Source organism: Brachionichthys hirsutus, chromosome 20 (genome assembly GCF_040956055.1).
Source record: "Brachionichthys hirsutus isolate HB-005 chromosome 20, CSIRO-AGI_Bhir_v1, whole genome shotgun sequence".
NCBI lineage: Eukaryota > Metazoa > Chordata > Actinopteri > Lophiiformes > Brachionichthyidae > Brachionichthys > Brachionichthys hirsutus.
The window spans coordinates 5,110,631-5,136,005 of record NC_090916.1 but is presented as its reverse complement, the minus strand read 5'-3'; the positions used below and the strand labels follow the sequence as shown (position 1 = coordinate 5,136,005).

Genomic DNA, 25,375 nt, shown 5'->3' with positions numbered 1-25,375 from the left:
ATCCAAGTTGCCGCTGAAGACTGAATAGAAGAGGGATTAAGAGAGAGGAAAGTTGCTCACCGGCGGACCCAGAGAGACCGACACCACGGTGCAAGCCGACTCCAAGTGCCGTTCACCGGGCGATGCCAGAGTAAATGCCGGGGCAATGTCCCGCCGCAAGCAGGTGAACCCGCAGCACTTATCGTTGACGCACAGGGAGACCGTACAAGGTGAGTTCCGTTCCTGCAAGACAGTCCACGTATAGTTGATATCGATTCAAATCATTTCAATTATAGATTTTCATTTTCAAGGAAAAATAATAAAACATTGATCTGGAAATTGAGTCCAAACGTTTATTTATTGAGTGTTCGAAAACACTCCAAACAAGGAAAAATAAGCGAGCTCTGTGTTATAAATCTAATAATTAGACTAAATTTGAGGAAGTGTAGGGATTTAAATTATTTATTGTTTTACATGTTAAAATTTTTAACAATGCAAATGTATATATATATATATATTTGCAGCTTCAATTGATTTTGTAGAAAGTGTTTGGAACTTTCTGACTCAGTGTGTGTTAGTTTGTGCGCTTGGATGTGCGCGCATGTGTGTGAGCTAACATTGTATTACAGAATATATATACCCCCCCCCCTACTAAAGAATGTTGACATGTGCACAAGCGTGCATTTATTTTTGAAGTGCTTAGTGAAGCATCTCACTTGTGAAAAACTCACACTTGTTTTGTGACGCTGCACTTGGAACCCTCCACATTAATTTAAAGGCATTTTTATTTGAATACACGCGCGCGCGCGCGCACACACACACACACACACACACCTACACACACTCACACATGTACACAGTTATACCATTTTTTTTTTACATAAGGTCCTATAACTGTATGTAACATTTGAGGAATATTAAAATGACTTCTGTTTGCAATCATATACAAAAAGGAAAACACCACACACATGCCCAAACTCTCTCTCTCTCTCGCTCTCTCGCTCTCTCTCTCTCTCTTTCTCTGTCTCTCTCTCTCACACACACACATACACACACATTCACACACACGCAGGACAAAAACAATCTGAACTTTATATTTTTAAAACGACTGGTCATACCCTCTTTGGAGCTTTTCAGAGCTATGATAAAAAAAAATGTTTTTATTTTTTGATTAGATTAAAGATTTAATCTGAAACAGGATTTTTTTTCGTCGGCATATGATTAAAAAAGTGGCGTAATCCAATTTTGAATCAATTATATCAACCTAACCTTCATCTCCCAGCGCTCTGCTTTGCCTAAATCCAATTTCATTGAGGCCTAATCTGGGTAATTTATTGCAGAAGTTCATGATGTAATTTTTGGTCAATCTGTTTTGTGTTGAAAAGGGTTCGGTGCACTCGTTACATTTGATATTAAGACTAATTAATTTATGCCATGCGTCTCTCTCTCTCTCTCGTTCATCGACCTCCTTCCATTGAGCGCTCAATTGAAATAATTACGGTAATTTCAAACGTACAGTACAATCCGAAACTAGATAAACGTTTGGTCTAACCGCTGTGTTGGTTTTCTAATTGGAAACGTTTGGTGCATCGTCAGCAGATTTTAGGCAGATGACAAATATTGATCCATCTTGGCTATTGATCTAACAGGGCCCTCCCCCCCCCCCCCCCCCCCATGCTGGCACAGTCCATGTCTACCATTTATTTAATCACCGCCATAATATATTAACTACTGTGCAAAAAATTGCTGCATTCACCTCAGGCATGTGTGTGTGTTTAACATAACCCTAACCCTCACCTGCATGTATTATCACAATAATTTCAACGTTTTGCATTTTTTTTTCATTTGTCTTTGAGAAACTGGTACAATTTTGGACTAACTGTTAAATATTTGCCTCCCATCCTTCAGGCTATGGGTCATTTTGTTTGATATTTTAGTATACAAAATTTCAAAGCACCTGATGCACCACCTGCTTATTCTCGAAACTGAACCTGTACAGCTGAATATCGATACTTACAGCTTATAGACATTTACATATAGTTACACTGATTATTAATGTTACAGATCAGCTTGAAAATTATATCTATATATCTGTATCTATCTATTTAAAATATATATATATATATATTCTAGTTTGGTGGCGCTACTTTTAATATCTCCAAGATGCATCTGTTTTGCCCGAAGCCTTTACTGGCTGAACTGCATTGACAGTTAAAAAAAATAAAATAACCCAAGTTGATGTATTTGCAAACGCTGATAAATGTTTGATGTTCGGTTCAGAGGTCAATGTTGAGCTAAAGCAGCTATTAGGGTGTGTGCAGTGGGATGATAGAAAGCTGGGCAAGCTAGGCCTGAATCTGGTCCTACCTGTTCTTTCACATGATACACGCTATGTCTGCTGTTTGATGAACTGCATGTGGCCTGAAGCACTAACAATGACCGGAGATGCACAAGTACAAGATTCCGGAAGAGCTGTAGACACGCTGCTTGCTTTTCTGATTGTGATTGTCAAGGAGGTCAAATTCGACACCAAAGCTGTACTTTGAGCCGATGACCAAACTTAAAAAAAAATAAAATCTTTGTTTGTCTCAAAGTTTCGCCGGTCTGTGAGAACGTGTGAGCGAGTGTGTGTGCACAGATGGACATATATTTGCAAAAATAAAAATGCATCTAAGCTATGTTTATTCGTAAAGGATATATTAACAGTGACAATACATAGCTGTGACGGATGGGAGCCGTTTAATGTACCTATAATTCAGTGTCATGGAGCTGCATGTCGCTGGGGGCTGTTTCCTTAAACTGGGTGGGTCTGGCGAGGACCAGGATCACACCTCAGGCTGGAGGATCTGAGGAGAGCTGTGGGAAAACCAAACTATAATTTGATTGAGTCAACATAGTCTATAATGAGAGCTTTGCATATGTACACCGCTATTGTTGGAGAGCCTTACAGAAATTGAGTAAAAAAAAAAAAGAATTCAGTGGATGTCATTGTTTATTTTTAATAATTCTTTTCCACGTTTCATCGATGCTTCGGATCGGTCTCGGGGGTTAGGGCAAGCACGCCAGCGTCGATTGTTGACGCCAGTCACGAGGTGTCTTTCTTACACAAGTAATAATGGAAGATTGCGTCTATATCAACCACAGGTCAGATCAGGGGTTATTCTCTTCAGATCGGCTCAGCCTGAAGCCATGCAGCCACGAGCTTTTAGGTCATGCTTTACCTGTAAGTGCAAGAGAACCTGAATATCAGCATATTTCAGTAGAAGGCATTGTACTGGAAATGTTTCTGACAGGACAGATGCAGCAAAGGACAATAAAGTCAGTGCAATTAACGCACACGCAAAGGGAAGCATGAGACACACACACACACACACACACACCCACACACATAGCTTCATCATGTCCTGTAAGACACAGATCACTTCATAAATGACTGTAAATGCACACGCTAGCTAACAAAACATTACATTTGACCTCCAGTTTGCCGTTCTTCCCTTGTTTTTTTTGGGGGGGGGGGGTTTAGGCAAATGTTGCCTGTACCTCTTTGAGCATTCAATTCAGCTCGAAATCATGCTTTAAAAGAGAAAAAAAAAAAACAATCATCACATGAATATCCTTATGAATGTCTAACACATTACCACCGGACGGGTGCTAAATATCACGGGTCGCCTTCGTAGACGAGGATTTTTGAATCAAATATCAGTATTTTATTATGATAACTGTTTAGTCTCAGATTTGGCAAACCACTTGTGAAACAAGTGAATGTTTTTGTCTTCATTCGCACCATATGGCTGTCAAAAGCTGAGGGAGAAACCCACTGCAATGCACTGCAGCCCCACAGTAAATATTCACACGCATTGTGGTAACCGGATGATAATCTCACTGGAGATGACGGGTGGGCAATTTATAATTTACTGTGAGGCATCACAGTTTATTCTCAATCGCCCTCCCTCCTATAGTTCTATATTATCAAATACTTTTAATAACAATTTCAATGCTATAGAATTTATTTATTAGCACGTCTACTGCATCTGATAAGATTGTTTGGCAAATTTGATTTATATCTCCAAATCTTATGCCTCACAACTTGCAAGTTATTTATAGCCATTGAGTGACAAGTCACAGGCGGCCGCCGAGCTGCGTTTTGCTCACTTTTTAGGCTGATAATCTAAGATTTATGATAAGAAATGAGACTGCTACAGATTAAATGGCGATCAAATAATGAAAAACACAGGTTTGGCCTTACACATTACACACTGTTGCAGCTTTCCTTGGCAATCACAGCCGAGAAAACCGGATAGGCTAAGCGAGGCTGCTTGTTGTTGGAATTTTTGATTGCAACCATCTGCAGCGTTGCCGGTGTCATTTATTTTCAATGACAGCGTGAATCTTACCCAACTTTCCCTATGGGGTTTACACACACACAAGCACACAAGCACACACACGTGTGTATGTGTGTGTGTGTGTGTTCCAGTGTTTTTAGCTCTGCATGTAGAAGGAGAAAACAAAGACAGCCAGACAGGTCTGAACCCATGCAGTATGGTCGACTGTCATATGAGCGCCCCTGGCCCTATTCGGGCTTCGAAGCAGCACGGAGTGTGCAACCGGTATTAAAAATGTTGTGTGAGGTCAGGGCTCCAGCGTCAGTGGAAAATACTTCACTGTGTCTGTTTAACGCTGCTCGGAAGAATCTCATCAAATTTACGTCATTGAGTAAAATGTCCCAAAAAAATAAAATACAGCAAAATTACATTTTATAGTTTCCTTTTGAGTCCACAGGGCGGAGGAGAGCTTGGCATACCGCGTCGTTAAATATTAGTGTCGCTCCCATCTTGCAGCAGAATCAACAGAATGATATCAGGATTACCTCAACAAATACAAATTACTGGTATTTATAGGGTATAAGCCATGAGAGGAGCCTCACGCCTGCACCTTGGAGAGCAGAGAATTTGACACTGAAATTACAAGGTGACGCTGACGAGAGCTGCGCGGAAAACATTTTTACAGTTACAGCCAAAAAAAGAAAAAGAAAAGACAAAAATGATTGGCTGTAAATGAAACAGTTCCTCGACTCTCGCATTGGTTTCTTCATTTAGTCCTCCTTGGCCGGCTCTTTGGTGATATTTTTCCACCTTTAACACAAATGGAAATATCAGTGAAAGGGTCTCATTGTCTTCAGCTGTCTCTCCCATCTGGTATATATTGTGCAGTGGCAGCGAGCATTGAGCAGCAGCAGCAGAGGAGCGACTGACTGACTGGTAGGGGGTGCTCTAAGGCTGCCTGACTTAACTCACACGATAAGAGCAGAGCAGCAGGGCTGCTATTGGGTGAAAATAGCTCCTTGGGATAGTCTGCATGTACGTTTCTGTCAGAACAAGAGTGAAAAATAAAGCGGTAACATGCCAGACAGCTGGCTTCACTGCTATCATCACACCATCTCGACGATGCCGTGTTTGACAGAGCGTCTGCTGCACTCTCTTACCTATCAAGCATGTTCCTCTCACACAGGAGTTTATGCGGAGGAATTAGACAATGTCTGTCACGATGATAGGCTGCATTAGAGTGTTTTCCTTGTGTGTGTGTGTGTGTGTGCGAGCTCCATTTAAATGTGTTTGTGGTCCATGTCTGATTTTATTTTCTTCCCCCACCCCCACCCCCACAGCCAGCATTCCTTGTTCAGTTCCTTCTTGCACCTGTGTTCTCCTCACCCAGGGTGAGCCTCAGGATAAATGAGTGAGCGTGAGCGTCTTTATAGGGCAGCGTTGCCGCTTCTCGAAGATGTCCGACTGCAATTTGAGTGGTGAACTGTCAGTGCCACCGGCAGCTGATTTATTGTCTTTTGCCCTGAAGCCATGTTACTCAACCATAGGTTAACAAACAGGCTCTACTCTAATTGTCTCGCATGGAGAAAGTCAAGTTCAAATGCCCAGGTGTCAGTCAACCCAATGACACCTGCGTCAATGCCAGAAATAAAAGCACGCCACGGAGAGACCTCCTTCGCAGTCCTGCTTATATGCACAGAAGCGTACTTACACGGCTTGTGTGGAATAATCTGGAACATTGGTTCATGTGAATTACGGTCACAAGCTGTGAACTGTAGGTAAATATGTGTTTGTGTTCCTTCTTTTCCGCCAAAGATTATGAGATGGAAATTATGTGGCAGGCATCCAGGAACCTATCTCCATTTAGAAAAAAAAAAAGATATTTGGCATTGGATCATCACTCCAGGGCGAAGCGAGTGGACAGGAATGTGTACGTGAATGTGCAGGCGGTTGAGCGGCCGGAGGCTGGTGGATTCACAAGTTTAAAGAAGTGTTTGAAATGATATAAATTGTGCACTTTGTTTTGTTTTTTTTGCAACAATCGGCCATAACTCTCAGATGAGATTAACGGTTATAAATGGGAATTTAAAGGAGCAACGCCTTCCTGATGGTTTGAGATGGCAGATAAGAAGATCCACATTCTAATATCTCCACATCAGACACAGAAAAGACAAAAGAAAAAACACCCTGTGTGTATAATTTGACTATTTTCGGTAGAGAGGTGAGGGGGAGTTGGAGGAGCAGCAGCGATAGGCAGGTGCTGACTCTCCCCTCCCAGGTATCAACACCTCTCCCTGGGTAGCAGCTCGCTCAGACGTGCCTGCAATCTCTGGAGCTTCATGTTTCCTCTGGGCTTTTTTTTTTTTGGAAGAGGACACATCCTCAGACTTTTACATCAGGGTAGTGTTAAGAAACGGAGGATGTCCATGAGGGATTTAAGTTAAGCTGAGGGACTGAGTCAATGCCATAGGGGATGAGGGAGGGGTGTGTGTAATGGTTATTAATGACCGTGTCAGATGTGTGAAGAATGAGATTTACTCTCTTAACAGGACCCCGGGTTTAGCTTTATAGATTTTCTGTCTGTGGAGAATACAGTGTTCGGGCTCACCTGAGTGCTACTCCATTCACACGCACACGCACACACACCTACACACACACACACACACACACACACACACACACACACACAAATAGACATCTTATTTAGTTTTTCTCTGTCTCATTTTTTTCCCTTTTCCATAAGTTATTCTCTGATACTCAAACACAAACACACACACACACACACACACACACACACACACCCACACACGCACACACGAACACACAGACACATGCTGGTGGATGTGGCCGCCGCTACGCTACACTTTGTTCTGCACAAGCTGGGGCTCCCATGTGGTGAAAGCAGTCGTCTAGATATGACAGCTTAGTGCAGCGAAGGCCCTCGCCGGAAACCCAGCCTGCACTGTGAGATGAATAGCTTCCTGGCCACACACACGCACAAATGTGCACACACATACAACAACATACACAAGTAGATAGAGGCACACACCTACATACATGTGCTGAGTCCCACCCACACAGATTCCACACAGATAAACTCTGCAGGTGTTTGTCTTGATGAAGGAGCATTACAGGAGTGTTTCATGCGACACGTCGTATGAACATAATGATCACCGCTTGTTGGTGGAAGAGGTGGCATTTATCAGGTAATCTTATCAGGAATAGCGAAACCTCACTGTTTGTTGTTTCTTTTCCATTGTCTGTCTTTCTTCCCCTTCTCCTTAATGTCTTAAAAATACATGCCCGATTTACATTTGATACCCTCCTCTTCCTCTTCCTCTTCTCTGCAGCAGAATCCAATCATGATTCAGGGGCGGGGTCGCCATCCCTGGAACCATCCACACCCAGTCCTCAGAGAGTGGGCATTGGAGAGCATGACCTGCTGACCTGTGGTCAGTGCCAGACCAACTTCCCTCTGGGCAATATCCTGGTTTTCATTGAGCACAAGCGACGTCTATGCCGGGGTCCTGGAAGCAGACTGGGATCCTTCTCCAAGCCCGGGGAGACAGGCGGGATCACAGGCATTACCACATCTCCCACGGCCAGGTCGCTTGAGCTGGGCAGAGGGTCCATTCCAGTGGAGATCGGCATCCAGGTGACCCTTGGTGAAGAGAAAAATGTGGAGCGGAGGCTGATGCCGGCAAAGGGGATCTGTCCAAAGCAGGAGAGAGGAGGTACGGAGACAAGAATACACTTTGCATTTTAAGGAGGATGAAAGAACAAATAAGCAGGGTTCTCTCTTGTCAGGATGGATGCACTTGTCCTAAACACAAATGAAGCTGCAAAGACCACACCCACACACACACACACGCACACACACACACACACACACACACACCCCTCACCTGTTCAAGATAAATAGGTCTTTTTAAAGCATCTTAGTTGCTTGTTATTTTGACAGTGGCCTTCAGGATGAATTAATGTAGTCTGGGATGATTTCATTAGAGTGAGTGAGAGCTGCACTGTACGTCTATACTGCTTTGTAAAAATAAAACATTGCGGGCGCACACACATCCACACACAAAAATCAGAAACACACACACATACACTAAACAAACACACCTCCAGACCTTCTTCAGTTGAACCCAATTGTAAAACGGGAGGAAAAAGGTGATAGAGGAGCCGCCACTAGTGTGTGTCTGTCTGTTTGCGTGTTTTAGTTCTGCTTGTGTGACCGTATATCACATTTGAGGAGAAATCCTGCAGCGTATGAAAAAAAGAGGTTAAGAAAGCTGATTAAAATTCAACTGTGTGCGTAGTGAGGAGAAGGGGATTAATAAGGCAGCAAGGCCATTCATCTGGTTATGGGGTGGGTGGGTGCTTTTTTATTTTGGAAGGGGGGGTGCATAGACTGCATGCGCTGCAGGGAAACCAGTTCAAAGTTATCGGACGAGGCAGTCGCCGTCATATTGGAGAGCTGGGAAGGTTATCCAGGTTTACAAAGACTCCAGAGCAGTAAGAGGGACTCGGTTAGAGGAGGGTGACGGCTGGATGGTGGACGTTACCGGCCGGAAATACAAGAGGTTTTACAGTTAACACCGAAACTGTCCAACACAGTATCTTAAAGTGGTAATAGTGGTAATGGAGATGCATAAACCATAAAGGGTAGATTTTTAGCATTACATTACACGTATTTCAGTGTAATGATTGTAAAAGGTGTGTGGCAGCAGACTGTTCAGTACAATTTATTTCTATAATTACACGTCAGCAGTACAAAGAACTGGAGCATGCATATGAAGCCATTGTATTAGTAGGGAAATTAAATTTGCTTTATTTTTCTGTGACCTGTATGCATTCTGCTTTAGGATTAATAAAGCACGTCAAATTCCGCAAAATGTTTTGTCTAAAAATGAAATCCTTAACGATACAACATTTCTGCAATATGTTTTATCTAATTCCAAATCAAGGCCATTTTATTTTATTTTTGATCGTTTGCAAAGATCAGCACATACATTATGTATAGCGTCAATGTGCGACGAGCGTCTGTGTGCTTAACATCCTCTGCAGTGGGAGGAACGCTGATGCACCAGCACAGCTTCAGATGTCACGACGAATGAAACATAAATAAAAAGGGCCGTGTAGAGTTCTTGTCCTTTCATAGCAAATAAAGATAGACGAAAGTGATTGTTTGGCATGTTATCTAATTAGGAAAAAGTTGCAATTAGTGTTCTTAATTGTGACCTTTGCTAATTGGCAAAAAGAATTCGGTCACAAAAATTTCATAAGCAACAAAACCCGAAGCATCTGTGAAAAACATCTGATGCAGTGAAAAATACTTTTTCATTTTGCCCGTTGGTCAGAGGGAAAACAATTGATTGAGTCAACCTCTTTGACAGAGACAGACAGACAGACAGACAGACAGTGAGTGAAGAGGACATGAAGGCATTCGAAGCCCCAAATGACAGAGAGGAGCAGAGCTTTGTTCAACACATTAGATTGCCACTCAAGGCAGTCTGGAGTTTCAACCAAATTAGATTACATTATTAGGTCTAATTAAGTCCAATGTATTAGCAACACACACACGCACACACGAGCATATACGTACACACACTCGCACACACATCATCATCCCCTTTGCTTGCACGTGGAATCGAGAACTTTGCAGTTCAAATATTTGCTGCACAGGTGATGAAGAAGGACACACGCATGAGAACATAACTCCAAACCATGCACACATGCAAATGTTCTGTTGTGTGTACGACATAGCTGCGCTGCATGCATAGCTGTTAACCCCCTTCCCTCTATTTTCACCTGCTTCTGTTTTATAACTTCCTGTCTGGCCTCTTTGTCTGTCAGTCTGCTTGCTTAAGCTGCAAGCATGCTGCAAGGCTAGCACATTCAATCCCAAAAGCTCCGAACACACACACCTACACACACTCACACACACACACACACACACAAGCATGCACGTCTGCACCCTTTTGTATGCATGGTGCAGATGAAAAATGGCCCTTCTTTGCCCTATTTTATTTTACTGGAGTCTCTTGCTGATGCATGCAGTCTGCGTGTTTATGTGTGGGCTCCATTAGAGTGTGTTAATGTGTGTGCGTGCGCAACTTTGTGTACGTGTACATGTGTGCAGCGTCTGTGAAGAATGACACATGTCACCAGGCAAGCGAGAGGTTGTCGCTAGGTTAGCATTACCACAAAGCGACCCTGGCCCGAATGTGAACCCCTCCCAGGACAGCAGCGAGGGCCCCATCGGAGCACTTAGAGACATGAGGACGGAGTCACACCCTGTCACCCTGTCTGCCTGTCATTTTCTGTCTCACGCTCACACTGTTTATAGTGATCACACAGTCAGTGTTTCATGCGATCATGTGAGCAGCGGCGGCATCTTCAAACATCCTTCTATAGCCCTTTTTTATTTTTTTCCATTCCATCTCATCTATCCGCTCATACGTTTCTGGGCACATCACTGTATTAATAAGACATTTAAAATGTCTCATGGTCATTTTTGTTCTGCTGTTTTCACTGAACCACAGTGGCCCTGGCCCCATGATCACTTTAGAGGTTATCTCACCTACATGTGCAACGCTTTTGTGGGTGTGAACGTGTGTTGAAGTGCGGAGGAGGTCTTTTTTTTAACATCATGAGGTCAGTTTCTGTTTTTTAGCCACAAAGAGTGTTATTTTTTAAAATGAGTCGCGGTAGTTTTTATGTGAACGCCTCAGCAGGTTACATAACCTGCCAAACAAATCCAAAGTACCGATGACCTTTGTGCCGAAAGAGGTCAAATCTATAATGTTCGACACTTGTTTCACCGCTGTTACTAAATAACTGTGACATTCCACATCTCTCCTCTCCTCTCTTCTTCCCTCTCTCTGCTTCTCCCCAATCTTTTTTTTTCTTTTTGCCCCACCACCCAATGCTGCTTTAATCACCTGGCTTGCTCTCATTTCCATATTAAATAGGCTTTAATCATGAAAAGCAATCAGCCTTTTGCATATTCATACCTTCCCCTGAACGCCGGCTTCCCTGTCTCGCTCCAGTGCCAAGCAGCCAGTAATCAGTAGGCAGGCAGTGTAATGCCATAGCCCCGGCCCATCGCATGAAAACACACACACACACACACACACACACACACGCATTCACGCATGCACACAGTGTGTGAGTTTGAAATAACTTCACATGCTACTTACGCATTATCTCTACTCTGAGAGAGGGGGGGAGAGAGGGAGAGGGAGAAGGGTAAGAGATAAAAAAAAGAAAGATGGCGAGACTGATCCCTGATTTGAGCTGTGAATATTTGTACAGAGGCTCAAGGAAAAGTCGATTTGCATAATGACTTTGTAGTTTTGCATTAATCACATTTGCATATGAAAATGCGTTAATTACTCCTGATGATTTTTTTTTTTTTAAACTTGCTTCATTTGATGTCCAAGCTCTGGGGTTGTGATTAGGGGTTACATGGTGGCAGTTGTGTAGGTGGAGCCTGTACGTGTGCGTGTGCACGTGCGTTTTCAGGAGTATCTTATGTGTTTTCATGCTTTTGCATTCTGGTGCAGTCTGTATGTGTCTACATGCTCTTGTATGAGTGTTTTGAATGCTTGCCAGATAATTTATCTTGCGTCTGCTGTAAGGCATGTCTTTACATTTTCTCTTTTCTTGTATGTGTTTTTTTCCAGTTTCTGTGAGTGTGTGGCAAATATTTCCTGATTCCTTTGTGTGGGGAAAAAAACACATTAACATTCTAAATATTTGAAGCATGTCAGTCAGTCATGATGAATTTTCTTTTTTTATTCTTAGAAGGGGAAAGGAAAAAGATCAGATTAAATGATATAAGAGGCAGTTAAATGTAGAAAATGTGTCAGGACGTCAAAATTATTCAGGTTAATTGATTTTATAAAAGACAACACCTGTATTTAGAAATAGTTTTATATTTTAATACTTTGTCCTGCAGCAGTGCCATACACAAACTAGTCGTAATTTTTATTTTAAGGCATTTAAAAAAATAATAAAAAATAAAAATCACTTCTCACTCAATTAGCAAAGACTGATTATTTTCCATTTAATGCAAATATTTTTCAGTACTTTCAATTGCAGAGGCTTTTGCACAATGCTCCATGTGACTCTCCTGCAGGCAAACTGTACAATACTGCCATTCATACACAGTAAAATGAAACGGAAATAATTAATTGTACAAAAATACTGCAGCATAATAATAATAATAATAATAATAATAAATTATCAAATGAATAAAGGTGCAAACATTAGGTTTAGCACATTAGCAGATATGCTGTAGCTATCAAATAAAGCTGTTGCTTCAGCTTAAATTCATAATTATATGTTTAAATAAGTTGCATTTGCAGTGTTTCATTTCATGCGTCTCTGTCAATGGGTATTTGGGTTCACATACACATCTGTATGTGTGTACAATTACAGTCTACATGTCCCTACCTGCCTATGGGCCCCTAGAGTTGTTGGCTCATAACACTGCGCCTCAGACGGGACCACCCCAGGGGGCGTCTGACTCTGCTTGAGTGTGTCTGTCTGCTCGATCCAACAGAATCAACCAGGTCCGCTAAAACGGCACAGCTGCACACGCATGCTGCCACAATCACCTGACACATGCGGTCGCATGCATGCTCTAAACTCCACGCATTAACCTACAGAAACGTGCGCTCACGCTCATGTTCAAAGCTCCACACAGATAAAATGAAAGCTGATCATACACGCATACACGCACAGATAAGAGGCACACACTCACCGTGTGCATGCAGGAATGCATACAATGAGTCCCGCCTCACATTAGGGCCTGCATCTCCCACTAAACGCGCTCATGCACACACACAGACACATGCACATACACTCACATCTTAAAGGCTCCCAGATGAAGGCATCAAACGCTCCACAGCTAGCTTTATAGCACTCATATGGCAGCAGATTTGATATTTTCCTACCACAGCGGGGGAATAAAACTCACCACTAATTTGGACTGCGAGCGCCACCGCTAACTTTCAGCATGTGCCGACTGACTGTGTCTTCCAGATGTGTGGACTCTTTGCTCCTTAACAGCCTAACTTAAGAAGCATTAGAAACCTCACACCCCAAACCTGCGACACATGGAGAGTGATGATGGTGCCTCGGTATTCCACACAAACACGGTGCTTTGTGTGAAGCGCCGACGTGAACTACGTGGTCTCGCTGCGATGGACCATGAGCATCTGTGGTTGTCAGTGGGAGTCTACGAATGTGTTTATGATCTTTGCATAAATAGCTGTAATCAATGCATAATTTGGTGTACTTATTCAGGACTTTTGAGAGCAAGTGCTTTCATCAGTGCTACATATTTTCCAAAGTAGCCAATGTAATTAAATATAAGACTGCCAGTGTATGTACACTTTCCTAACGCGTGTGCCTTCCTTTCACTCTGAGAAAAAAAAAAAATCAAGTCTTCACTGAGGATATGCAGATAAAATGCACACGAGTCTGTGTGTGTGTTCCTACATTGTACAGTCTGCAAGACATTAGTGTGTAACATGTAAATTACGCCTTTCAGGGGTAGATGGGAAGATGTTCAGACTGAGGCGGCTCACTCACACTTTTCTAATGGAAAGGAGCACAGTTTTTGCCTTTGGGAGGAAAAGGGCTACCATTCGTATTTGTGAAAAGGAAAAGAGATGGTGCTTGTTAGCCAGTCAGACAGGAGTAATCCTACTTGCTACTCTGTTGTTGTTCCTTTCCTCTTATCTTATTAGTGCCCCCTTTTGATTGGTGGGGACTGTGGGAGAAGAAAATAAGGAGACAGCATTTATGGCTGTATTTTCCTTTTTATAGGCTGTTTCACTACAAGAGATATTGAAAGCCTTTCATGGTACACTTACGATTCCTCTATTTTATCCACTTATTTCTTTCAAGCAATTACTCTAAGCGAGATCATTGGACCCAGACAAACACATGATGAACGTAAGCTGCCTTTTTTGTCAGTTTGTCACCTAAATATGAATCAGTGATGTGCCAAGACCAACATCAAGTGTGCAAACAACATATTGTTTATTCATGGGGCATTGATATACAATTTATCCTTTCATGCACAACAGCTTTTTCCACTTTACGTTGTACAAAGGGGCAGAACAGTCATGAACCCAAATTGAAAAAACTTTGAATTCTTCTTTTTTTTTTTTTTTTAAACAATAATGTATCAGTAGAGAATATAAAAATAATCTGTTTTAGGTTAGATTTTGGTTTTTGATTGCACAAGTTTTGAGGTTTTGATTAAACTTTTTCATTACAGTATCATCTATTTCCAGAAGCAACACCCACGTTACTTTGGATTACACTCAGAGCATGCTGTGAATTATTTTCCCAGGGAGGGGTTGTATTATTATTATTATTTTTTTGGTGGAAAGTCACACACTTTCCAGTGAAATCTGGTAACAGTGATCTTGGTCTGCGGATTATCCAGTGTACCGCGGACGCCTGATTCGAAAAGACAGATGAGTATTTCAAATACATTTTAGGTAACGCCGTGGGAACCACAGGAATGCAACGACCACGGAGGCAGAAATATCAGACAAATGTATCCAAACCTGAATGAATAAAAGATGGATTATCTGCGGAGCGATAATCAGATTTTGAGCGAGCATACACTTGAAAATTGTTTTCCTTAGCTGAGTGCAGTTTTGTTAAATGCGCCGTCCTTTTTCTATTTTTGTAAATCAACTTGTGTTTTTGACTTTCTCTTTAACTCAAAAAACATGTCCTTGCCATCTGAAAACAGCCACGACATCTGCTCTGGTCTGTTTCTTGGATGACAGAGGGCTTGCACTGTCATGTCCTTAGATGGTATTACAGACGGGGGGAGGTAACCGCTCAAGGTTAAGGGGCTTTGCCCTCCCTGTATACTGCCATCATTCATACTTTTCCAGAAAGCCCTTTCCTCTGTGTCTGTCTTCCCCAGAGCGGGGCAGCGCGAGCCAAAATGAAATAATGCCGAAGATGTTATCAGTGTGATTGGTGCCAGTGAATCTTGTCTGGGCCTGTGGTCTGGCGGGGGGCAGCGCTGGCCCGTACCAGCGTTTGCATGTGTGTGAGTGTGGGTGTGGGTGTGTTTGTGTGTGTGCGTGTCCTAAAGGCAGTGGGTAAGATGAAAGCTTTCTTTAACCATAAGCTATGCAGGAGCCATGCCAAGAGCAGGAAATGTATCAACGCGATAACAGCCAGAAAGACAGATAGAATGCAATGAAGAGAACGAAAGACATGACAGAGAGAGGGGAGAGGCCACACAGAACCCCCCGGGGGGGGGGGGGGGGTGGGCTGAGGCCACAGTCAACCCCAACTCGTGCCCAAAATGTCACTCTGGGTATGCACGTTGGTGGATGAATCGAAGATTACGGTTGTGCTGCCAGTGGACGTGCGTGAAGAATTAGAAGTTAGATGATGGGAATGGTTTGACACATCCGAGTGCGTCGACAACAGGACCCATAACAGAGAAGAGAATTCACCTGGAGCCATGACCGTTGTAACGCAAATAACATCGAGCTGCCGGCCGCCAACGGATCAGGACACCACCTTGCAGATAAGACAGGGATGTTGCCTTGGTGATTGCAATCTCCTCATAACTCATTTATTGTTTGGCAAGAGACTGTAAATTAAGATTCATCTTCATTTTTACGTTTCTAAAGACTTTGATGATTTCGCAAAGCTACACACAGTATATTGAGATTAAAGCGACGCCCTGGCAACCAGAAGAAACTGAAGTTGGACAAGAAGATCGTTGTTGCTCTCATGTGTGGCTTTTCTTAGCACAATAACTGGACACAGGGTGGAAACGGCCAGCCAGCAGTCTGTATTTCCAGTTTGTGCACCATGCTAAGCTAACAACCTCCTGGCTGTAGCCTTGTATTTACTAGACAAATATGCAAGCGGTAACGGCCTCCTGATTAAACGTATTTGCTCGCACACTACGCTTTTTTAAGCAAAATGTAAATCCATCACTTTAAGAGCTCCGAGCACATCCGCCATATCCAGCATATCCGGTTTGATGAAATTAGCTCAGAAAACCTATTTTCCAAGATTGAAGAGAGAGCTGAACATCGCTGGCCTATTTTTTATTTTTCTTCAAACGCTCCTCTTTTGTTATTTCCATTAATTAGACGGCTTGCAAATCGTCGCCAAATGATGCCACTCCCGGGTATTTAAGCATGAGGAAAAAGCAGTTTATTCCCCCACGTGCATTAAGTGGCCAGAATTTGATATTAACCCAAAGTAATTGTCGAATAATGGGTGAATTAGATCACGAATGCTCCGGTTCTGTTTCTCAATAACTGGAATGAACCCTACGCCATGTCTAAAGCATGTGAGGGGCAAGTTTTATAGCGGGCTGATTGGCATGGAAAGGCCTGTTTGCTTCATTTAGGGCCACAATGGTATTTTCCTGTGGGCTGCAAGTTAAGTGGGACTGGCTGCTTGGCTCCAGTGGGCAAAAGCCAGCTGTGGACCATTACTACTGCTGAAAGAACATAGCACCCTGTTACAGAATGGTTGCCTTACACACGAACACTGAGCGTGGACATATGCATGCAAGACACAGGCGTACAGCTAATACATAGTAACCTGTTTTTTTTTTCATTATTTCATATTGTCTGTCTCTTCTAAATGCACACACACACACACACACACACACACATACAGGTGCAGCTTCGAAGGAGCTTTGCACCTGCTTATCACAGGAGAGCTGCATCTCCATGTATCTGGGTGCAATTCACTTTTGTATCAAGGAATGTTCAAGAAAAATATGGCCCAAAAAATATAACAAAATGCTTTTTAATGTGCTGTGGGTTTTTTTTTAATAAAATAATTGATCTGCTGAAAAATTTAATAAACCCACAAAACAGAATTTGCGTGTCACTCACATGTCAAAGTCAATTTCCTATTCGGCAGCGAATAGGAAATTAACTTTCTGGACGAGGTGAGAGTCAGAGAGGGGCATGACTGGAGCTCATTTGGATGTAAAACCTCAAACAAACATTGTGTGAGTCCACAAAAGTCAGTCTGCGTTTTAGTCTTTTGATGCCATCAACTATGCAAACATTTTGGTGTTTTCTTTTGCGTTTGTTGGATCAGTAAGGACCTTTTGTCTCAAAAAGAAATTCACTCTGTAGTTATTCTATTTGACATTGGTGGATTTATCCTCTAATTCATGCTCGCACCCCTACAGTTCTAAGCAGCGATGATGCCATTGATTCCTACATTGTGGTGACATAAACGGTTTGAGCAATGAGACATTTTAGGAGTTGTAATTTTATTGTAATTCTGGATAGAAATGCAGCTGATAGAGAAAAAAAAAGGCTCTAGTTTCCATAAGATTCCTTTTTCCTCTCCCAAGCCTACACTCCTGCTCCTCTCTCTTGCATCTTCTCACAACCACATACATTCTTGAGTGTCACACACTTGTCAGCATCACATGACAGACAGCAGACCCCACAAGTGTGCACACAAAACACACACAAGTACAGACGCTGGGAACAGTTAGGAGCTGATGGCAATGAGTCAGACTTAGAAAAATGCTACGGAGAGCTTAGCTAATGCACTTTATTGAGCTCCCTTTTTCTTTTCATTCTCGACCATTTTTTTCTTTGCCCCTCCCTCTTTCACTTTTTTATCCCTGAAGCCGAGCCAAAAGTCATACTGACAAAAAGGTCTGTTGATCTATTTTTTCTACAGCGCGTCCCTCATGCCCCAGCCGGGATAACTTGCTTCATGGCAGCAACATGCTCCCTCAGTCGTGCTCTATGTTGCCCAGCTGGTCTCGCTCAGTGTGTGTGTGTGTGTGTGCGCGCGCGCATATGTGCCTGTGATCAAGTTGTTGCACAAACCTGATACCTTTTATTGTTCGTTTGACACGCATCCCAGGAGGCGTGAGGGGTCAAAGTGGAATAACCAGATAACATTTACAGGTGCTGTGGGCTGGTGAGTGAGTGAGAGAAAAGACAGAGAGAAAATGGCAAAAAAGAAATAATCTTGGGATGTAAAAAAAAAAAGAAAAAAGTGTTTGCATGGCTTTGGATCCAGCAAACACACTAAGGAGCACTGTTTCTTTAAAAACTCTCTCAGGCTGTTTTGTATTTCAGATGGTCATACTAACTGCAGGCACACATGCGCGCACACACACACACACACGCACCCACACACACACACACACACACACACACACAGACACTCACGTAAATAGGGTTTGGAGGCCGAAGCTGGATTCAGTTAGCATGGAGCCAGTCACACTGTGTGAGAGCCCTACCCCCTGCCTGCCGCTGCCACCCTCCACAGGCTCTTTCCTTCTTTCTGTCTCTTTATCTCTCTTTCATTTTTCTAAACGTATTTAACAGTCATCCACTGCTTGCTGCAGCTGCAGCACGGTCCGAGTTCCCAACATGCCGCAAAACACTTGCGGCCTTGATGTCCATGACTTTTTGCACACACACACACCCCTACACACAAACACACACCCACACCAACAAAAAAGCCATCAGAGCAGAGGAGAGTGAAGGGAGGAGGAGGAAGAAGAGGGATGAATGGTAGATGTGAGGATGAGCAGGGGAGCAGAGGTGTGTGTGAGTGTCGGATGGGGGCAAGCGGGCGAGGTGAGGAGGCTGGGACCCCCGGGGACCCCTAGATCACAGCCATGCTAATGAGGAGCTGCTTTGCCAGCAGCAGAGGTGTCAGCTAACCCCTGACAGGTGCACACTCGCATACTCCAGGGCTTGCGTTTGCGCGTGCATGCTGCAAGAGTGCATGGGAGGAGCTGAACGGGCAGATTTGTGTCCCAGTGGCCTAGCCTGGGGGCTGCTTTGTTCAATATGCAAATCTGTTCCTGTGGCGCTCTGTCACCCTTGATGGAATGCAGAAGCTGTACATCTAATTCACGCTAGTCACACATGCATCTGCTGTAACATATTTCCAGTGTTTGTAGTCACCTCCTTGTTAGTAATCAGCTTTTTGCCGTTTCTGCAGCAAAGCAACATTATTCAATGCACTTGAAACTTTTACTCTGTGGATGTAATGTTTTCTGGCCTGTGGGGGTGACCACACCAAATGAATGACACACAATGGAAAAGCAATATTTCAAATGCGATTTTTTATTGATTTTCATTTCTTTCTAGTTGATTTAATATCTGTGAGCAGCATAACCATTCAAAAGCGCCTGTTTTGTTGACGGTTGTCCCTGTGGATTTTTTTGTCATCCCTCTGTGGGCTTCCTATTCTATCTGTGGATTAGGACATTCGAAAAATAAATAAATAAATAAAAGTACCAAAATAAAAGCACAACAGAGGGCACTTGTGTTTTTCGTGAAAGTCCAACCTTAGACCAACGGAAAGCCATATGTGGATTCCTAAATTAAACACAAATCCACATGTCTAAACCGTATGCCTGGTGTCTACTACCCTGCCAAGCTCACACCAACTTTTCTTCTCTGGCCATATGCAAACAGTCAATATCATGGCTCCCCTTCATTCACTGGCATTTTGTTTGTACTTTTTAGGGCAAAATAATGGCTATAAAAGGCAATCTGGAAAGAATAAAATCTGATGTAAAGCTCAGATCTTGGTCCCTGAAGAGTGGGTTAATTGGCTCGGTGGTTTAGTAAAAAAAAAAAAAAAACAACCCAGGAGAGAAGGAGAGCATTATTACTAGCCCACCTCAGCTCCTCGCATGTGCCAATGTTTTAATAACTTCCTCCAGGCCTCCTGGCCCTTAGCCCTTGTTTTGTTGTAGAGGACAAAGAGCTGCCCTCCTAAAATGATCTCAGATCTGTACTGTTTTCTCCTTTTTCATGGGAAAGTCTGCCTGTGTGGACACTTGTGGTGGTGGTGGTGGGGGTACCTGAAAAGTTGTCGTGCTGCATCACACTTTCCCACTTGAAGGTAGCTCTTCCACTACCAGTACGCCCCAAAACCATTGAAAACCGCTTCATAAGACAACTCTGTATTACAGAATCCTCCTGTAACTCCAATTGATTTAACCTTTTATCTGAATCACAATCACTGAACGGAGTCGGGTTAGTGTGTGTCAGTGTGTGTGTGTCTCTGTGTGTGCCAATGATGTGCCGGAGTAAATTGGGTGATTAGGTCCAGCAACAGTGACTGCCTGGAGAGGAGAATGTGACTTTTCTAACTGGTAGTTGACCTTGGCGGTCAGCAGAGGAAGGGTTCTTGCTTTTGTGTGTCAGGCAGACAACTATAATTACCAGAAACTGAAGCATGACATGGCTAATCTATCTATCTATCTATCTATCTATCTATCTATCTATCTTCTATTTTTCTTCCCCTTCCCCCACCTCTTTTCTGGATTGGGATTTGATGAAATCTGTCTTTGGCCGTCATTAGGCAGCAGCCATCAGCTGCCACTCTATTAGCCGCCACGCTTCCTTAAACAACATATGGCGCAGCTGTGTAAGATATGACAAGATGCTAATGTGTTGCTGTAGTAGCGGTGGGGTGGAAGGTCATGTGGGCCCGCCGTCTCGGATTGGCTGACTTGCAACCAGAGAGATGTCCCAATCTCACATCTCAATTTCATCTTGATCGTCACGTGCTGATGAGATTATGAAGCTCTACAGAGCCCTCTTGCTCCCTGAGGGCATGTAAATACCCCATACGTGTGTATCACCATGCGTGTGCCCAAACACGTCTGGTCCTTAAAGTCCCTCCACCTCTCCTCCTCCTCTTTCCTTCCATCTCACTCTCTTCTCTCCGTCCAAGCTGTTAAGCTGTCCGGCTCTCTGCTGCCAAGCGGCCGTGTGAAGCCGAGCCAAACTAAACACGGGCAGGCAGCCCGCCACTCGCCCCACTCATACGCCACACACACACACACACGCAAATATACATCCACCCACATGTCCGCACAAATGCACAAGCACACACACAATAGTCAGTAGCGGGAGTCAGGTCATGTCCCGCTCCACAGAAACAGTGAGGGAGACGGCTACACCAGAGCCTCACTAATAGCAGAGGAAAACAGACAGAATCAGTGAATGAGCCCCTCATTAACTTTTTCTGACCCCGTCTCCCCGGGGGGAAAGCCAAACGAATCACACCGCCAAATCAGCTTCCTGTACTAGATACTGATCCAACATCAGCTTGAGCTCATCTGTTCTGCATGATACAAGCGTGTGTGTGTGTGTGTGTGTGTGTGTGAATTTGTGTGCGCACTCAAGTGTTACTGCGAGAGACGAGAGAGGGAGAAAAGGAAAGTAAGAAGAGGAGACTGCTGCGTGCGCGTCTGCATGTGTGTTCTACATTTGACGACAATGGTTGCTTTGAGGCAGCCGGCCTTCTTAAGGGCTCTTTTCCTCATCATATAAGACTTTGGGTAAAAGTAGCCTCTCCATCTTTGTTTTCCCCTCCAAGCTATGGGACCACCGTACCAACTTGACTCCACTTGCGGTAGCGGCTGATGATAAAGTAGATGCAGATGTCTTGCGAGCAAACACAAGACTGCTAAAAAAGCCTCTTCGACTCTCGCCTGCGTTGAATTAGATGAATCCCAAACGAGGCTGTTATGACTCATGAGTACTGCTGACAGGGCCGTCCTGCAGTGATTGATAGATTCATTCGGCGTTATTAAGCCATGATAGTTAAAAGGGCGCAGTGTCAATGAGTGATGTACACTTTATATGCGTGTAGCCACAACAAATCGCTTTACTGTAACTTGCTGTTACTCCCATGATGCAGACTTTTAGCTCATGTGGATGCTGTGTTAAGACCACGCTTTAACGTTCATGCATCGTCTTCATCACCTCTCCCGTCTCCTTCTCTGATGCCACATTGCACCCACCCTTCCTCCCTCCTCTTCTCTTTCCCCCCCCCCTTTGTTGCCTCCCCTGTCTCCATATGGAAATGACAGAGTAGACGAGATGGATCTGTATATTAAAGTCTAGCTGACATTAGAATTAGCATAATGTGTCGTGGCCTCAAGGCAGTACCTGCCATCTGCATTTGCCCGTAGACAAGCACGTACTCAAAATGTAGACACACACACACACACAAAGACAAAGCCCACGGAAGACCCGAGAAAAAAGACACAGAGAACAAAAAGGCGTTGTCATTGTATGTTGCATGATTTATTTTCATCAACTTCACACAAGGTGCTAATCAACATGAAAGTTGTTGTTTTTCCTTTTCCTCTTCTTATTGTTTCTTTCCATTATTGATGGCGACTTTGTTTCTCTTGGCCAACAGATAAAAACGAGCCATCCATCTACATCTGCACCACCTGCAAGCAGACCTTCACCAGCGCCTGGTTCCTGCTTCAGCATGCCCAGAATATCCACGGCATCCGCATCTACCTGGACAACCAACCGGGAAACTGCTCCTTCACGCCCCGCATGGCTTTGCCTCCACCACCATGTCCTGATGCCCTGCCTCGCTCCCCACTCCCCACATTCTTTGGTGACACCAACAACCCATTCCACCTCCTCCGCATGGCTGCACCCCTGCTCAGGGAACACGCCCCTCCCCCAGGGTATTTGGAGACACGGTTGCCGGCGACTCCACCCTTTATCAGTCCTCCACCACCCCCTAGACCCCCCCTCGAGCGACTGGGCCCCGAGGAGATGGGGTTGCTGTCGCAGCACCCTAGTGCCTTTGAGAGGGTGATGCGGATGACCCCCATGGAGCCCACTTCCATGGACTTCTCTCGACGTCTGAGGGAACTGGCAGGCAACACAACCAACAATGGGGGGCCCACACCTCCTCTCTCCCCTAACGTTGTGCCACCCATGCACCGCCTGCTCAGTCCCACGCTTTTCCAGCCTGGTGCCAAGCCTCCAGCATTTCTTACATACGCACCACAGCCACCCACCCCTCAGGGGGGGCACGGATCTTCCAGCCCGCCAGACGCTCATGGACAGAACCAGACCCCAGGGAAATCCAAATCCTGTGAGTTCTGTGGCAAGGTTTTCAAGTTCCAGAGTAACCTGATTGTCCACAGACGCAGTCACACGGGAGAAAGGCCGTATAAGTGTCATCTATGTGATCATGCCTGTTCGCAGGCCAGCAAGCTTAAGAGGCACATGAAGACACACATGCACAACAAGCCTGGGTCTCTGGGTGGCTCTCCAGAACAGGGAAACAGAGTAGAGGGAAGAGACGGTGAAGAAAAGAATAGAGAGGATGGATCAAGAAGGATGGGGATGGACAATGAGGAGGAAGAAGAAGAAGAGGAGGAAGAAGAGGAGGAGGAAGAGGAAGAGGAGGAAGAACTGAGGAATGGAAGTCAACCAGATTCCAACTTAAGCGAGGACTCCCAGGAATTCACCCAGAGTAGGGAGAATGGGCCTCGGCAGTCTCTGGAGGACAAACCCGTGCACAGAGTAAATGACAGCGGTGGCGTGGGCATCATGCACCCGTTCAACCATCTGGACAATCACCGCAAACTGAACCCTAACAAGAGAAGCCTGGAGAGACAACCTAATGGAGACGGAGGAGAGAGGGGTGAAGCAGAAAGAGAAGAACGAGAGCATGACCGACAGCAAGATGAGCAGGAGGACCACAGGCCTGTGATGAATGGCAGGATCAATGCATCTGAAGCAATCTCCTTCCCTGGGCTGTTCCAGCGCCGGCCAACCCCCATCACCAGCCCAAGTCCCTCCAACAACAAGAGGATAAAGATAGAAAAAGAACAGCTGGAGCTCCCCCCAGCCATGCCCCTCATCTCCCCAGAGAATGTCTACTCTCAGCTCTTGGCGGGGTACGCTGCTTCACGGCACTTCATTAGGGAACCTTTCCTAGGATTCACAGATTCTCGTCAGTCGCCATTCGCCACCTCCTCTGAGCACTCCTCCTCAGAGACTGGAAGCCTCCGCTTCTCCACCCCACCCGGGGAGATGATGGAAGGAGGGAGCGCCTCGGGCCGCAGCGGCAGCAGCACTCCTCACCTCCTACGGGGACCTGGACCAGGCAGGCCGCCGAGCTCTAAGGACAGGAGAAGCGATACCTGCGAGTACTGTGGCAAGGTGTTCAAGAACTGCAGCAACCTGACGGTGCACCGACGCAGCCACACAGGGGAGCGGCCCTACAAGTGCGACCTGTGCAGCTACGCCTGCGCCCAGAGCTCTAAGCTGACGCGCCACATGAAGACCCACGGGCAGTTTGGGAAGGAGGTGTACCGTTGTGACATCTGCCACATGCCCTTCAGCGTCTACAGCACGCTGGAGAAACACATGAAGAAATGGCACGGCGAACATTTGATGGACAGTGATGTCAAACTGGAGGAGGCAGACAGAGGTTAAGCCAGCAACCATTAGTTATACAATCTAAACACTTCTGCATACATGCAAGAAAATACAAACACACACACACGCACACACAAACTCCCTATAACCACTTCTTCAGCTATGCGGCTTGACTGGATAATCTCTCCCTTAAAAAGATAAATTAAAGACTAATTAATGTTCATATTTTTTCTTGTCACAGAAACTGCCACCTGAGAATATAAACAAAGGGAAACTTTAATGAGAACTTGTCTGGAATGCCCAACTTGGTGTTTCTTGGCAATATTGTCTGAGGATTTTATCAGTTAGGAATCCACGGAGCCTTTCTACTGTGCAATAATTTCTGTATTTATTGGATTTTTGTAATGATATTTGGCATGTGTAGGTACATCTTTGTGGGATTTCATATGGAGTTAGTTTTGAAATGTGCTAAAAGTTTCAAAAGTTTTCAAAGAAAAAAAAAAGCAAATAGATAAGTGGAAAGAACACACCCTTATTGCAAACTTGCGTTGTTCCTTTAAGGAAGCTTATTATCATGTGAGAGTAAAATTGTGTGAAGCACTTAGCTTTTAAAAGTAAAAATATTTGCTTTCATTTTTTTAGCTGCAGCAGCGGACTACAATCCCTTCCCTCACACAGGCCGAAAGCACTGAATGTCAGCCTGACAATAAAACATCACAATGGATAAAAAAAAAAAAAATCCATCATTGTCTTAGAGACCTGATATTTACTTTTAATTTATTCACGTAATTTGCATTTTCTTTTTTTAAATATTGGCCCATCAATAAATAAATAAATAAA

General features: G+C 44.2%; 1 protein-coding gene across 1 annotated transcript; it reads left to right on the top strand.

The window, feature by feature from the left end:
- Positions 1–72: 72 nt before the first annotated feature.
- On the top strand, positions 73–25,375 carry bcl11bb (BCL11 transcription factor B b). The gene is made up of 4 exons (XM_068753573.1): positions 73–209; positions 7,652–8,035; positions 22,542–24,587; positions 25,178–25,375. The coding sequence occupies exons 1-4, from the start codon at positions 146–148 to the stop codon at positions 25,225–25,227; spliced, it is 2,544 nt and encodes an 847-aa protein (XP_068609674.1). The 5' UTR covers positions 73–145; the 3' UTR covers positions 25,228–25,375.